A 17,512-nucleotide genomic window follows, 5' to 3' on the forward strand; every position below is an offset into this window, starting at 1 on the left:
TTTCTGGGAGGTTTAGGGGAGGGAGGGAGTGAGGACAAATGTCTTTAATGATTGGAAACACCATTTCTCATATCTCATATGATTGCTTGTAACAGAGAAAAAATTCTTATTTTCAATTACACTCTTAATTAATCAAATATGTTTTAATGAAATTTTTAAATTATATTTAAATTCGATAATTAAAAAAATCAATTTGAGAAGTATTTTTAAAATTATTACTCCAACAAATCTAATAATAATAATAATAATAATAATAATAATAATAATAATAATAATAATAAAATTATTATTATTATTATTATTATTATTATTATTATTATTATTATTATTAATAGCTGTTGAAATGTCATTTGAAATTAACAATTCTATCATGATAAAAATAATTAAACACCTATTTTAATTGGCCAAACCAAAAATGTATATTTTTTTATTCTCAAAAAAATATAAAAAAAAATAAGCAAAGAATTTATTTAAATATAACTAGCTCAACTCAATTTAATAAAAAAAAAGAGTATATAATTATTTATACTAATATAGAAAGAAAAATCTTTCTTATGACTTAGACTAATATATAACAAAAAAAGAGTATATGAGACTTGTATTATATTTTTTTATTATAATTAACTAATATACTTAATTTATTAATTCTATTTGTTTTTGCATTAGTAATAATCAGTGACGGATCCAGAAAATATTGATAGTGGGGTAAAATATATATAATATGATAATAATTTTTATAATAAAAATATTGCGTTTACATAAAAAATTAGCTATCAAATTATCTACTATAAATTTAAGTATAAATACATATATCATTTAACTTATTTTTAATGTATATTTTATATTTTAAAATTTGTATTTTTAGATTTATTCTGTACAAGTGATTATTTTATGTATACATAGCATAATTGTTGTTATAATTATATTTTATTATTGTAAAATATGATTAGGTTTCAAAATATCTAATTACAAATTAAAATACTAAAATAGTAATTTAAATAATAAAATTTAATTTAAAATTTAATTTTTTATATTTCATATTTTAAAACCTTGACAATATAATTAAAATGTCTTTTTTTTTATATATGCCGTTAAACAATTATTTAAAACTCAACTTTCATACAATTAGCTCTTGATGATATTATTCATAGTTGAAAAAGTTCATTTAATTAGTGTAGTTATTATGAAAAAAACTAAAGCTAATTTTAAAAGAAGAAATACAAATGAATAGATAATATTCTTTCGAGTCGATTTCTAAGAAAGAATATCAATCTTATTTAAATTTAAAACTTGATAATTATAATGGACATCTAATATGAAGTTCTTAAATTGGCTATCAAATATCGAAAGTTGAATAAAAAATTATTGTAAGGTCAAATTTAATAATTTAGTATGGACAAATAAATATTATTATTATTATATACTACTCAATAAAATTTCAAATTGTAGTGGGAGCGCTTGCCCCCACACCCTAAAGAGTAGATCCGTCCCTGGTAATAATAATAGTAAAATGACAATTAAATCTTTGAAGATTTCGACCTCGAATTAATTAATTCTTAAAGAAAAAAAAATACTAATTAGATCATTCACTATAATAAATGATGGAAATGTATGTTCTTCTATCAATAGATTATTGTATAAAACGAAACGAAATTATCTATGTATTTTATTATCTACTATAAAATATGTCCCATTACCGCCACATGAATATAACAATAATATAATTTTAGACAATAAAATAGTTACTATTTTTTAAATTTTTATATAATATTTATTAATTATTTTTTATTTATCATGAATTCTATTAAAATAGATAAAATTTTACTTTAAAAATTATTATTTACATGACAATTTTTTATAAATAAATACATAATAATAAATAACGGTATATATAAATAATACCTTTAAATTTTATACGATGAATTGATAGAAAAATATCACATAATTACTATATGCTATTATAAAGAACTAAATTAATACATTTTGTTCTTTAAAATTTAATTAGTCGAAGATCAAAATTTTTAGGAATCTGATTGTTACTCTAATACTAATTTATATATGAACCAAATGCACCGATAATAATGATCTCTAGTCTGTGCAACCGGCGGGCGGATCCTGAATTTTGTTGTTTCATTACAATAATATAAACTATTTTTAAGGATTATTATGTGGTAAAAAAAATTAAAATTTGTCAAAAAAATAAATTTAAATATTATTTTAATTATGAAAATATGTTAATAAAAGTTTTGTCAAAAATAGTATTTTTAACATATAAATAATTGTAAAAAAAATTTAAATTTTATTTTGATAAATATTGGCCATAAAAAATAATATTAGAAAAATTTGATAATATATTTTTTGTGATACTTATTAACTGTCAAAAATACTATTTATTTTGATACTTATTGACCATAAAAAATTCTCAACAAAAATTTTTTAACAAATAATGAGATGAGATCTTGAAACTGAAGAATAAACGGAGATTTTGAAGATGAAGAATGAGTAGTATGATCCCAAACTGAGAACAGTGTGATGCCAAAATTAACGGAGCTCAAGAAAAAAAAAGAATAATGGAGCATGTTGAAAACAAATAAGTGTCAAAATTGAGGAATAATTTTCTACAATCAAATTATAAAAAAAAAACACACTACAAAAAAAGAGAGCTATTTTAACATGATTTTTTTTAACAGCCATAGTTAAGTATAAAAGTTAATATATATTTTTGACAAATATTATAAATGTCAAATTCTTTATATTTTTTTGATGAATAATTTGATTGTAGAGACACTTATTTGTTTTCAACTTACTCTTTATTCCTTTTTTTTCGTTGAGTTCCGTCAATTTTGGCATCACACTGCTCTCAGTTTAGGATCATACTACTCATTCTTTATCTTCAAAATCTCAGTTTATTCTTCAGTTTCAAGATCTCATCTCATTCGTTGTTAAAAATTTTTGTTGAGAATTTTTTATGGTCAATAAGTGTCAAAATAAATAACATTTTTGACGGTTAATAAGTATAAAAAAATATATTCTCAAATTTTTTTAACAAATTATTTTTGACGGCCAATATTTATCAAAATAAGATTTAAATTTTTTTTTACAATTACTTATATGTTAAAAATACTATTTTTGACAAAACTTTTATTAACATATTTTCATAGTTAAAATAATGTCAAAATTTATTTTTTTGATAAATTTTAATTTTTTTTATATATAATAATTCTAAAAAATAATTTATACTGTTGTAATGATAAAGAAAATTTGATATTTGTGATATTTATTAAAAAATATATATTAATTTTTATACTTAACTATGATTGTTAAAAAAAATCATGTTAAAATAGTTTTTTTTTTTTTTTGTAATGTTTGTATCTGTCAATAATAGTGTTAGAATGTTAGGTCCTTGATTAATTAATTAATTAAAAGCGTCGTTTGTATCTGTAAACTGTAGAGAGAAATTAAATGCAGTAGTAGCCAGGTCATGTTTTTGGTGGTGCCAATTAATAAAACAAATTAAAGAAGAGATAATTATTTAATCCACCAATGATCGTTGATGCTGAAACGTGAAGGGCTTTGTGAACAGGACCGTTGTGCTTACATTTGGTGGATCCGGAAATTAGTAATTAGGAGTAGGAGGTGATGCCAACAATCAATTAATTTGCATTGTTGATATACTTATGTAAATGCGATTGATAACCAGATATACTATGCATGCATTAATCATTTCATAATCCATTTTTTGACCCCTTCCGATCTCCACCATTCCTAGCTATCCATTCCTAGCTAGCTAGCACAAAACTTCAACTAACTATTTTTTTTTTTTTTTTTTGAAATAAAGAGCTCAACACATAAGGTGGAACATTAAAAGACCAAACAGTATAGACCAATAACACCAAGTACGTGATAATTCCTAGTCCTCTACGGCATTGTCATCAACAACCATAGGGTTCACCACCAAACTATTCATCAGAGAACTCGAACGACCTGCTGATAATTCCCTCCACACTAGTAGCTTGATTTCTGAAGATCCTCACATTCCTTTCAACCCAAATTGTCCATATAACAGCATAAAAATCCATGAACCACCGCCTGCTGTCCTTCTTCCTCACTGAATCACTTGTCCAACTTTAAAAGTGCTCCTTTAGTGAACCTGCCATTGTCCAGAGCCTCCCAAGAGCAAACAGTCAAGCACTCCACACCTGCCAAGTGATCTCACACCCAATAAACAAATGAAACGCAGACTCTATAGACTTACAGCACAACACACACATGTTATCATTCGCTTCAATAACGCCTAGTCTATACAATCTATCCTTGGTATTTACTCTGCCGACTAACACAAACCAAGAAAACAGCTTGATCTTGGGAGGTACGAAACCTCTCCAAATAGCACTAGTGAAACTATATCTCGTGATGTCCGCCGGAAGAATTTCTGCTTGCATCACCTGCACAAAGGAGTTAGTCGAAAATAAACCAGATTTATCAAAATTCCATATCACACTATCCTCTCTCTCACTTGTGAGCTTAACTGTTTGTATCCTCTCATGAAGCTAGTTTAGTAGCTCCAACTCCCATTGGAATAACTTTCTCTTCCATTGAAAGCTCCAACTCCACTCTAACTCATCCCAAAACCCACAATTCCCTATAATAGATCCTTTCAGGTTTGAGACCGAGAACAGTCTTGGAAACACATCTTTCAACAGACCGCCAGGTAACCAGTTATCCTCCCAAAACCGGGTTGTTCCACCATTCTCTACCTCCATGGACAAGCCTCTGATCATCCTTTCTCTAACATGCGGCTCTCTGATTTGTAATTGGCAGACCTCCTTCCATTGACCCCTTTTGTAGGTATCGACTGGCCACTCAGCATCTCAGATGGTTTTATATTATTACAGGAGCAGACAACTTTCTTCCATAACAGACAGTCCTCTTTCAAAAATCTCCACCACCACTCAAAAAGTAAGGCTGTATTTCGAACCACTGTATCCCCAACTCGCAAGCCTCCTGCCTTTTTTGGAGCCATAACTATTTTCCATTTTACCAGCGGTATCCCATACCTTCCATCCTCTTTACTCCATAAGAACCGTCTTTGTAGAGAGATCAACTTTTTCGCCACTGCCTTAGGCATCTTGTACAAGCTGAGATAGTAAACGGGCAGGCTATTAAGAACCGATTTAATGAGGACCAGCTTGCCCACCTTATTGAGCGTCTTAGCCTTCCACAGACTCAGCTTTTCTTCCACCTTGTCTATCACAGGTTGCCAGGTCTTAACGAGCCTCGGATTTGCCCCCAGAGAAATGCCCAGGTGTCTGACTGGGAGAGATGCCTCCTTGCATTCCAGCAAATGACACATCCGCCGTGTCCAGCGCCGCTCACAATTAACCGGGACAAATCTAGACTTCTCAAAGTTGATACTCAATCCAGACATCAGCTTAAAACATCTCAACAACTGTTTGTAATTTCTGATAGTCGCCTCCTCAGCAGGACAGAACAGGATAGTATCATCAGCAAACTGCAGGTGTGACAGCTCAATGTTGTCCCGCCCAACCAAAAGTGGGGAAAGACGCTCATTCCTCACAGCCTCTCTAATCATCCTGTGGAGAACATCTACAACTAGAACAAACAGAAAGGGAGACAGAGGGTTTCCTTGTCTTAGGCCCCTTTCCATCTTGAAAGGCTTAGAAGGGGAGCCATTGATAAGAATCGCCATAGATGCGGAGCAGACACATTCCTTTATCCAAGCCCTCCATCTAAGGCCAAATCTCATCTTTTGCAGAACAATATCCACAAAGCCCCACTTGACCCTATCATAAGCCTTTTGAAAGTCCAATTTAATAACCGCGGAGCTCTTTTTCTTTACCTTCAGTCACTGCACAATTTCACATGCAATCAGTGCCCCATCATGGATTTTCCTGCCCTTCACAAAAGCACTCTGGGTCTCCCCAACTAAACCCGGCATAACCTTTCGCATCCTCCGAACCAACACCTTAGATATGACCTTGTACATACAACATACCATACTAATCGGTCGGAGATCTTTTATTTCTTTGGCTCCTACAAACTTCGGTGGTAGCGCCACCCAAGTGATATTTGAATCCCTAGGCAGTACCGCTGACTGGAAGAACCCCATCACTACATCAGTGAACTCCCTACCTACTTCATCCCAGCACTTCTTAATGAAATTCATATTATACCCATCGCTGCCTGGTGCCTTGCTTGACTCACAATCCCAAACTGCCTCCTTTATTTCTTCCAGAGATGGCATCAACTCTAACTCTGTTGCCTCTTCCTTACTTATCTGCTCAACCAACCCATCCCGGAACCCTATAACAGGTGAAGTCTCCTGATGATACAAGTTTTTATAAAAGTCCCGTATAGCAACCTTGATCCTGGCTTGATTCCGTACTAACCTTCCATTAAGCATTAAGGCATCAATTCGGTTGTTCCTCCTCCGAGCTGAGGCTAAATTGTGAAAGTAGCGGGTATTTTTGTCCATCTCCTTAGCATGCCTAGACCGTGACATCTGCTTCCAATAAAGCTCCTTTCTAACATACCACTTTTTACACGAGCTCACCAGTGCCTTCCTTCTAGCTTCCATAGTCCCATCATACTCTCCATTGCTCACCAAATCATCGACCTTCTTGATTTCTTCTTCAAACTGTTTAATCCTCATATCCATGTTTCCAAAATTCTCCTTATGCCATTTGCCGATCGGAACCATCAAGCCTTTCAACGTGTCCATAAATTGAATATCACCTAAATTCCTCCACCCCTCCTTTACCATCCTTAGGAATCCTTCGTAAGAAAACCACGAATCTAGGCTCCGAAACGGTCTTGGTCCCCCTCCCATTCTTGTCACATCCACAATCAACGGACAATGGTCTGATAAACCTCGAGGCCCTCCTCTTAACCTTATATCCGGAAACTCTTCTAACTACTCCAAGCTAACCAGGACCCTGTCAATGCGACTGCAAGATTGACCCCTGAACCATGTGAACAATCTATCAGTTAATGGTAGGTCAACTAACTCCATATCCTGGACCCATGTTTTAAATTCCGCTGCAGACACCGTCAAAGAACTAGCTCCTTTCCGCTCTTCCACTTGCGTTACCTCGTTGAAATCCCCCATATAACAAACCGGTATCTGACAAAGCCCAGATAAAAAACTCAACCCTTCCTACACCACCAGCTTCTCTTCCCTCACATGCGCACCATACACTAGGCAGAAGGCACAAGGGAAGTTAGTTTTTAACAGTACACCAACCACACATAAGTATCTATCTCCTTTATAACAGTCATTCATCTGAAACACTGTTCCATCCCACATCAAAATCAGACCCCCTGACACACCTTCCGACCCTACAAACTCCCACCGAACAGCATTATTTCCCCAAAGTTGGGTTACTTTAAATTTAGTCAAGACTGCTTTCTTCGTCTCTATCAAGCCTAGCATATTCATATTAAATTTCCTCCTAAAGTTTTTCACCATACTTAATTTGCCGATACCAGCCAACCCCCTAATATTCCAAGAGCTAAATATCATTTTAACACATTTATACACACCTTTTTCCAATTTTTGGGACGACTTCTCCGAGCTTTTTCTTTCTGCTTAGCTTGTTTTTTCTTCTGAGCAATTACTTCATTCTGAGCTTGCAGTATCGCCATAATGTCATTTTCCTCATCATATTGCACTGCTCCAGACTCCATTGCAAGCTCCCATGCCTTTCTATTTTCGTCCATATCCTTAGCATATTTGGTTTCTGGAGTGTCAGACACCGTTTCCCTACCAACATCAGAGCTGTCATATCCCAGGCCATCTGAATCCGCCACTGCTTCATCCCCTCTATCTTTGCTGCTGCAACCTCCGGTTCACCTGAACCTCCCTCACCACCCCGACCACCCTTCAATCGAATCCCCTCAGCACTGTAGCAACCAGGCCCCGAACCAAAACCCCCTCCAGACCCGATCGAAACCTCTCCCCCCGGTTCCCGCACGGCACTCGCCGCAGGTAACCCATCAGCGCCATTCCCCCAGATCTCTCTTCCACTCGGAACTTGGCTCATCTTAGTGAAGCCGGGCCCCCCACCAGTGATCAAGTTTCCCTGCGACTCGTGGTCTCCATCAGCGCTCACTACAAGCGTCGCCGGCCAGACCCGACCTCCACCGCCATCCGCATCCTGGCCCCTCATACCTGTCTCGCCGTTCGTCATCGCAGGATTCCTCAATCCCGCCCTCTCTCTCTCTCGGCACAAGGAATGATCGCGCCTTCCTCAAGCTGACCCCCAGTCCCAGACGCCGTTCCGCCATCCGCACAATCCTCTGGTCGCGACGAGCATCCCAGCATAGCCAACTTGTGGGCCTTTTAGTTGTTGGCCCAACTGCACACCCTTAGCCATTGTGAGTGATAAGTTGGCCTCAGCTCTAATTTGATGGCTATTGGGCCCAGTAACTTCCCATCCCATTGTAGCCTTCTTTAAGAGATCAGCCCTATCGCCCCTACAAACTCTACCATAGTCCCAGGAAATGGTTTGCTCTGAATTAACCTCCTCATTGCTAGCTGGAGATCCCGTATGATCAGCCGTTTCATCTGTGAAATTGATTTCCGTACATCTTGCTGCTACCGTTTTAGAAACTAGAAACCCGTTGCTCCACTCATTCAAATCCTCAGGTTGAATTACCAGTCTACCCTTCTGCTGATCGTCCCCTCTAGCCGCCAGAATCAACCAATCCGCCTGAGCATCCGATCTCAACCGTTGTTTGTGGCTTCGACCAACCCCAATGTGACCTAAATTGTTCCCAAAAGAACGACCCGGACCTACAAGGCTATCATTGTTCCTTGGCAGAACATCCGTCATCCCACTCCGTGCTACTCGAGATGCATTACTCCCAGCCTCCGTAACAAGGACGTCAAAGCCCTGTGTTCCTACCAAAACACGAACCTTTTCATGAATGGCGTCAAACCTATACGTATCAACGAGGATATGTCCTGCGCGAAAAGACAGAAGAGACTTTGTATCTTCATCGCAACACACCACATCACCCCACTGACTTCCAATCATACGGAATGTATCTTCAGTCCACACCTGCACCGGAAGTCCAATACACTCAAGCCATACCCTTCTCTCAGCGCATCGCACATGCATCTCCCACCTGCTCACGCTACAAAAGAACTGCATGAAACTGTTCATCCCATAAGCCAGTGTGTCCTCCAAACTGCTCACGCTCTCAAAGGTCAACATGGCCTTGTACGCCCCCATGTCACTCACTCTAACTACATGAGGCCAATCCACGCTAGCTTTTTCCCTCAATGACCGGAAGTTAATAGGCGTTGTTGTACTTCCAATAATACTCTTCTGCAACCAAGCCAAATTATCCGGTACTGCTGTGACTTCCACTTCCTTCGTCCCTCCAATCCCAATGACATCCTTCACAGTATCCACTGATTTCATTTTTACCAACGGATCCCTGTTTTGAGCGGAGCTATCACCACGCTTACCTCCGTCTTCACTGGCACACCCTCTTCCATCCACCTGATCCCCTCCCCGACCATGAGCGCTTCCATGATCAGCTACCCCCACAACTGCATTCCTCCTTGATTCTTCAATATCTATTGCCTTCTTTTGCTTTGACATCTCTCTCTTATACTTAGCTTCCCCCACAAAGATCTTGTTTCCTCTTAATCGCATGTGATTCATATTCGAAATTGCTTTCAATGCCCCTCCTTTCGTTGTGTATCGAATGAACGCAAACAGATAAACAAACCCATTTCTCATCTTCCTCGATAGGTATACATCATTGATCCTTCCCGTCCACGAAAACAACTCAAACAACTGGTGCTTCGATATATCACTGGGCAGCCTGTCCACAAAAACAGTGAAAGATTCCTGGTCCAACCGGAAAAACTGTTCGCAATTCCAAATCCTTGGATCATTACCTAGTTGTTGTGATTGCCTAGTCCTACCCCGTCCCGTGTTTCCCCACCCCGCTCTCTCTCTCCCTCTCGCTCTCTCGCTCTTCATTTCATAGCATTGCCCTTTCATAGCATTACTCTTTCAACTAACTATTAATAATTTAATATTTCTTTTTCACAAAATACTATCTATTATATATATTTTTTTAATCAAAAGATGGGTATTTTAACAAGTATATAATTTAATTTATTATTTGAATTTTACATCCTATAGATTAATGTTACAGGATGAGTAAAATATTGCCTAATAAAATCTAATGAGATTCCATTGTTTAAATTTAGAAATGATAGATGAGGCAAATTATTTATTTATTTTTTATCTAAAACGGGACCCAAAGTTTAGAAAAAAGAAAAATACTAAACAAGAGTAGTTATGCAGAGCTCCACTCCATGCTCATCAAATTATTTATTATAATAGAATATAGAGTAAATAGTCAAATTGATTCCTAAAAGATCACTCATCTCTAAATTGATCTCCGAATGATTAAATTAATCAAAACCGTCATCAAAAGATTTAAAATTAATCACATTAGTCCCTCCGTCTATTCTGTCACTAACATTAAATTTTACTAACATGACACGTTAGCTTGACCACCCAACCCGAACCCGGATTCTACCCGCATCAAACCAATCCCAAACCCAGCAAAAAATAGGATTTCTTTCTTCCCACATTCGGCAGCTTCTTCGTCTTCTACCTGAAGCTCCACCACGCCGCTGCCCTGCAAGGTGTTCCACGTCGTCGTCAGTCCGTACCTCTACCACGACGCCGCTCGTCCTTGCCCGCAGTTCCTCCCTGGCATGAATAGGTAGCTGCTGCTTCGCTGAACACCCTTTGCCCAATGTTGCAAAGATCGTCGTTGCTTCCAACTCCTCTCCATCCTCTTCCTCAATCACCGCCCTGGCTTCTGGTGGAACGTGGTCTCTTCCTTTGTTGCAACTTACACCGATCTACTCTGCTTATGTCGGTCTTCCTTTGTACTCTTTCATGGATGCCGCCAAGTTAGAACAAAGACCATTCAATCGAATCTTGCCAAATTAATGGCACACTAAGTTAATAAATTTACAAACTTGAGCGTTCATTGTTGTTGAATAAAATCCTTGCTTACTAGAAAAAAATCAAATTTTGATCGGTAGGTGATTCCATTTTTTTAGCTGTTCCTATTGCTGGGATCTGGATTGAAATCTCTCAGAGGGTTTGATTGGGAATGAGCATCATGAAGTTATTGGATCACTGGAAGAGTTACTTTAGGTCTTATTCATATTTTTCTGACATATTTGAGATAATTGACCATGCGATCATGGTGGTGGCTTCTGATTCCCAAGGAGTTTAGGCTGAGAAGGGACTGTATTGCTGAGATGCTCTCCTCTTACAAGCAAACAAGATGCATGGGTTGTGACAGGGTTGAGCTCTTTGTCCCTAGTGCTGGTGATAATGGTGGTGGTGCTCGTAGTGGTGATGATGGTGATGATGATGGTGTCTACAAGAGTAGTGGTTTTCATCACAATCGGGATGGTGTTGTTGAGTTTGAAGCAAGGAGAGCAAGATGAATAGCTCAAGAGATGATATTGATGATCATGGTGACATGGATGTGAATAAAGTACTTAGCAATTATAATTTTAGTGAAGTTGAGGCATTGATTGATGAAATGGAAGAACAGTCAGATGCAGTATTGTTTGAATCATTGAGGAGGCTGTAATTGATGGAGGTAGCAGCTGTTAGAACCGGCATGGAAGCCGAGACACATAGAGGAGAAGAAGAGTATGTGACCACCGAGTTGGGCTGTTGGGTTAGGCTTCAATTTTCTAATGGTTTGGACCCGTCCGTGAACCTGAATCCTAACAAAAAAAAAAAAAAACACTAACATACCATGTCAACAAAATTTAACGCCATTAGTGACAGAATGGACAAATGAACTAACGTGAGTAATTTTAAATCTTTCAAAGACGATTTTAATTAATTTAATCTTTCAAAAATTAATTTAAAAATCAAATCATCTTTCAAAAAATCAATTTAACTATTTACTCATAAAATATACTTTATTCTATTCTATCAAAACTTCCATTTTTCATCCCTTTACATTTGGAAGTTGTAATCTAATTATGGATGTATCCAAACAATAGAATGGGATAATAACTCAATTTTTGTTTGGCTTCGTTTCACTCCTTTTTCACTCGTTGACAATAATTAACATAGAAAAAGTACAAGTAGACAATAAAAATATTAAACAATGTAAATAATAAATATATCGAATGTTTAATTTACTAGATATATGAATGATTATCATAATATTAAAATTTAGGTAGATAATTTAAGAATGTATTATATTTTTACTTTATTAGACCAATTTTAAAATTTATTATTCATATTATTAACACAAATTATTATCTACCTAACAAAATCTATTAAAATATTGCTAGCCCACTAATACTATCAATCAATGAAAAACATTGCTAAGGTAGACAAGTAAGAAGCAGAATTTATAGTTACAACACAACTCAATGCAATCACACAACGATGTATCCCTATCCCCATCAACATCAGATTATTGGATGCTAAACCAAAATAAAATATAAAATAGAAAATAGAAAATGTTATATTTACAAAATTACCCTTGAGCATCAGATCAGAAGAACCTTGAAGAGGGAAACCGCACCAAATCAACCGAATTCAGAACAACTCTTCCGTCAAGAAACCGATCCGATTCCGTTTTCCTCTCTGGTCTTCCAACTCTCTTACCCTCTTCTTCCGTACACAACACGTTCTTCCCAGCCACTTCCTTCAACTCTCTCACACATTCCCAGAACCTTTTCTTCTCTCCCTTTTGCATCAGACATGAACAACACGCAACAAGTTGTTCTCTGCACTCTTCCAACCTCTTCAAAATGCAAACAAGCTCAACTCCTTCACCAAAACTCAACAAACCCATTCTCTCCTTGAACTCGTTCACCCTCGCCGAAACCTCACTCACCGCCATAACCGCGTCTTCTTCCACCAACCCAACAACCTCATCCACAAGCTTGTTCTTGCTGTAATCTTCTTCAATCTTGTTGTTGTGATGGGGTTTCTTCGTGATCCCTTCGATAAGAGCCACCAAAGAATCCAATTCTCTTAACAAATCACCGTTAGTGAGACAGGAAACCCGCTCTTCTTTGTTCTCACGCGCCGGCGAAGAAGGAGACGGCGGCGACGCCGAGAGGAAGAAGAATCCGAGGGTTCGGGAGGCGCATAATATGTTCTCTATGTGGTGGGCGTACCATCGCACCCAGGAGGAGAGCTCCCACGACGTAGTGGAGCTCCGGTCGCGGAAGTGGGAAAGGTTAAGGTAGTTTCTGCCGCCGCGGGAGCACGGGTACGCCGTGGAGAGCTGGTCCTGGAGGATGAAGGTGCCGTGGCGGATGACGTGGTGGGCGGCGAGGAGGCACTTGAGGGCGACGGCGGAGCTGTGGGTGGAGTGGAGGCGGCGGAGGAGGATGGAGATGGCGGCGGAGGCGGAGGAACGTGGTCCGTCGGCGGAGGAGAGGAGGGTGGAGAGCTTGTGGTGGGCGGGCGGGGTGGAGGGGTCGTGGCTGGTGGCGCGGAGGAGAGAGAGGTTGGCGCGGTTGGAGAGGATCGCTGCTTTGCTTTGTGAAGCTTTGTCTTTGATTATGCCAATGATCTCCCTCAGTTTCGTCATTTCAATTTCGGAAATCTCACTCAGATATCGTCTTTTACGTCCCTATACAAATGCTAAGGGACATGTCAAGTGTATATGAGCTGCGTTTGGTTAGAGTAAGAGTAAGACAAGACACTTGCAAACAAAAAAAAAATCATAAATATATAAAAATTAGTATTTTTATATTTTATTTTATAATAAATTAAATATAACAAAGTAAATTATAAAAAAATTATTTTATTTTTTTATACAAAATTTTTAAAAAATATATAATTATAAAAATTAATAAAAATAATAAAAAATAAAATATATTTTTTATTAATGTCTTAATATTTTTTATACAAAATATATTAATTTAATATTTTAAATATATTATTTTATATTTATTTATCTTTTAAATATAATTTTATGTATTTATATTCTTATTTTAATAATTTATACCTATAAATAAACGCAATCTAAAAAGACAAGTTGACCAAGACGAAGGTGCAAATAAGGAGTTCTAGGTGATCTTTATTAGGCATTAGATAGTTGAAATATAAATATAAATGTTGGAGACAGCGCGCTACAATAAATTAATTAATAATGATCCATAGTGTCAATTTCAAGTTATAGGTGTAAGAAAATTAGTGATGGAAAGAGCGTTGGGTTGGAATTTTTCGTTTGATTTCTGATATATTGATTTTATAACTCGTTTGGCTTTTGTAAAATTGGTTGAATAAATACTTGGGTATTCCACTTTAATCAAGGCACTCTTGAGGGCTACTATTCCATTGATGTGGTCTCTAGAAGAAGACAAAAAAAATGAAGTGGGTTCTCATAAATGGCTATGAGAAAAAAATCCTCTAAAAAAATAATATTAATAAAGTAATAAAGTGATATTTTAATTATTTTTAAATTTATAATATTTATTATTTATGAGTTTTATTATTTTAATTTGTATTTTTTTTTATCTAAAGTAACAATATAATTTTAAAAGAGTCAAATCCTAACTATGATAAGTAATATTAGACATTTAAAATTTTTTATAAATTAATTCTAATCAAATTTAATAATAAAATTTAAAATATTATTAATCATAATTGATGTTTATCATGTTAGACCAACTTAATTCAATTTCATTAATAAAAATTTGAATGCGTAATTAATAAAAATCTTATATCTAAGCACTCATAAGTGTGAGCGAACCTTTTCTTTATAGTTGAATTGATTTTCATGGTAATTAATAAAAATCTTATAGCATGTACATATTATTAATGTTAGTCCTGTTTAATCGTATTGTAAACAAGTAGGATTACAAACCCTGGTTGAAAGAGAAAGTTAATTAAATTAGTGTTATTGTGTGAAAAAGTGGCGTAATTGCACTTTCACTTTGAATAAATTGGTTCCGTAAAGAAAAGGTTTGTTAAGATTTTAGTAAGAATATAAGCATGGAAAGTCAATGAAGGATGGCTCACTGTTTTTAGTGTATGCATTTTGCACTTTTTATTTAGTGTATATATGCATTTTGTTCAAACATTATTATCATTTTTTTTTATCAACTCATCAATAATAACGAGTCATTATAATTTTTTTTTTAAAATATTATTTATACACTAAAATCAGTTATTAAAATTAGTTATTAATATATTTATGTATAAATATATGTATAATTTAATTTATTTTCAATGTGTATTTATATTTTAATATATTTTATACTAATAGTTAATTTTAATAGTTAATTTTAATACACACATAGTATAGTCATTACTCCCTTTTCTTTTTACCTAAGTTAAGATTTTATTCATTTCAATCAACTGAAGTAAATATATGGTCTAATAAGATCCATAACTCTGCATAGCGATTGATTATTGATTGGGAAACATAGCCTAATAGGGGAATGGAATGCGTGCTGGGAAGGGATCAACTCCATTTCAACAACTTTGCGCCCTTTTAGTATACTCCTCTAACACCAAGACGGTGAATTACCTATCTCCGTATCTATAATATTTGTATAGCGAAAATACTTGCCCTTAACCATTCTAAATAAGAGTATATTTGGCTGCGTTGCAATCCTCCAACGCTGTTTACCTAAGAGAGCCAAATTTTGAGCTTTTAGATCCTTGAACCCCAACCCCTCTTCGTTCTTAGGCATCAATATTCAATCCCAACTCATCCAGGCTATTTTCCTTTCATTCCTTTGCTGTCCCCACCAGAACTTGGCAAGATTGTCATAGATTTCCTGGATAAGAATGTCAGGGAGTTTAAAGCATGCTAGAGTATAAATCAGTATCGCATCTCCAACCGACTTAATTAGAACATGCCTTCTACCTGAAGAAATGAGCTTTCCTTTCCAGCCTTCCACTCGTTTCTGAACTTTATCTTTAACAGCGCCAAAAGTAATTTTCTTTGATTTCTGAACAATAGAAGGCAACTCCAGGTATTTATCTTGGGTGCCTACATGATTGATGTTCAAGTTTCCTGCCAACTCCAATCTAACATCGTGAGGGGGTGTTGTTGCTGAAAAACACAACAGATTTATTGAGATTGACCTGCTGACCACTAAAACTTTCATACCAGTCCAATAGGTTAAGAATGTTGACACAACTATCCTCGGAGGTTTTACAAAAAATAATTGAGTCGTCTGCAAAGAGTATGTGAGTGATCATAGGGCATCTCCTATTAATTTGAATATCTTGGATCCACCTATTTTTCTCTGCTTTGTGTAACAAGAAGGAGAGGCCTTCCGCACAAAAAGAGGAAAAGATAAGGAGAGAGATGATCACTCTGACGGATGCCTCTCGATGGCTTAAAAAAATCATATGGTTAACCTTCCACAACCACAGAGTAAGAAACAGTGGTAACTAGCTCACATATCCAACCCACCAGCTGTGAATCAAAATCTTCTCTAATATAAACCACAAAATTTCACTCCACTCTATCAAAGCTTTGCTCATATCAAGTTTGATGGCCATTTCAATCTCCATGCCTGTCCTTTTAGTTTTCAAGTAGTGCATACATTCTTGAGCCACTAGAATATTATATGAAATGAGTCTTTCCTTCAGAAATGCACCTTGATTATGGTTAATATATTTGTTCATAACACTTTAAAGCCTGTGGACCAATACTTTGGAGATAATCTTATAAACCACAGAAGACAGGCTAATTGGCCTCACCTGAGTCATGTCTCTAGCATTTGAGATCTTAGAGATTAAGCTGATTTGGGTGTGATTGAAGCTCCTGAGTATTCTGCCACCTAAAAAGAAGCTCTTAAGTGCTTTATAAACATCTCCTCCCACAATATTCCAAAAAAAATGAAAGAACTTAGCGGTGAAGCTGTCATCCCCATGTATACTCTAGGGGTGCACACTAAAAGTAGCTTTTTTCACTTCTTATAGAAAAATAGGCCTGATCAGTTTTCTGTTCATAGCTAGGGACACCTTTACTTCTAAAGTATCGAATTTCATACTCGGATCAGCAATAAGGAAAGTCGAGAAAATATCTCAGAAGTAAGACTCAGCCACATTAGCAATCCCCTTGTTGGTATTAGCAATAGATCCATCATTTGTAACTAGGTTCCATATCTTGTTTTTCTGGCAGCGAACTTGAGTAAATTGATGGAAGAACTTAGTATTGCGGTTCCCTGCCTGGAGTCACTTGATTATGAATTTATCTCTCCAATAGCTCTCCTCTTGATTGTAGGCCTCCTCTAATTTTTTCTCTAACTTAGTTACCTCAAAGCCCCTTTGTATCCCCGTATTTCTAAGGTCCTCTAGTTGTCTTTGAATTTCCTCAATTCGCACCTTAGAGTTAGTCTGGGATATTTGCTGCCACTGAACAATAGCATGTGTACATTGTTTCAACTTATATGCTAAGATAAATATTGTTGAACCCTCAATGTCCGACCTCC

The 17,512-nt window shown here is 36.0% G+C and overlaps 2 protein-coding genes across 4 annotated transcripts; both read right to left on the reverse strand.

Annotated features, from left to right (window-relative positions):
* Nucleotides 1–3,811: 3,811 nt before the first annotated feature.
* On the reverse strand, nt 3,812–13,754 carry LOC107624171 (ENTH/ANTH/VHS superfamily protein). Of its 3 annotated transcripts, none has more exons than XM_088506520.1 (2): nt 12,581–13,736; nt 3,812–4,199 (listed from the first exon to the last, which is right to left on the reverse strand). In XM_088506520.1, exon 1 carries the CDS (start codon nt 13,642–13,644, stop codon nt 12,595–12,597), a length of 1,050 nt encoding a protein of 349 aa, XP_088362646.1. In that variant the 5' UTR covers nt 13,645–13,736; the 3' UTR covers nt 3,812–4,199; nt 12,581–12,594. The 3 variants fall into 3 exon arrangements, with proteins under 3 accessions (XP_088362646.1, XP_016182132.1, XP_088362641.1); XM_016326646.3 differs by lacking the exon at nt 3,812–4,199 and adding an exon at nt 10,989–11,448 and having other exon boundaries at nt 12,581–13,754; XM_088506515.1 differs by lacking the exon at nt 3,812–4,199 and adding an exon at nt 10,989–11,806.
* On the reverse strand, nt 8,245–10,040 carry LOC148579292 (uncharacterized). Its single transcript, XM_088507113.1, has one exon. It carries the CDS (start codon nt 10,038–10,040, stop codon nt 8,271–8,273), a length of 1,770 nt encoding a protein of 589 aa, XP_088363239.1. The 3' UTR covers nt 8,245–8,270.
* Nucleotides 13,755–17,512: the final 3,758 nt, after the last annotated feature.

This window comes from Arachis ipaensis, chromosome B10, assembly GCF_059453495.1.
Source record: "Arachis ipaensis isolate K30076 ecotype BB chromosome B10, ASM5945349v1, whole genome shotgun sequence".
NCBI classification, from domain to species: Eukaryota; Viridiplantae; Streptophyta; class Magnoliopsida; order Fabales; family Fabaceae; genus Arachis; species Arachis ipaensis.

Coding starts and splice junctions, on each gene's coding strand:
- LOC107624171 (XM_088506520.1), bottom strand. CDS start 13,644: ATGACGAAACTGAGGGAGATCATTGGCATAATCAAAGACAAAGCTTCA.
- LOC148579292 (XM_088507113.1), bottom strand. CDS start 10,040: ATGAAAGGGCAATGCTATGAAATGAAGAGCGAGAGAGCGAGAGGGAGA.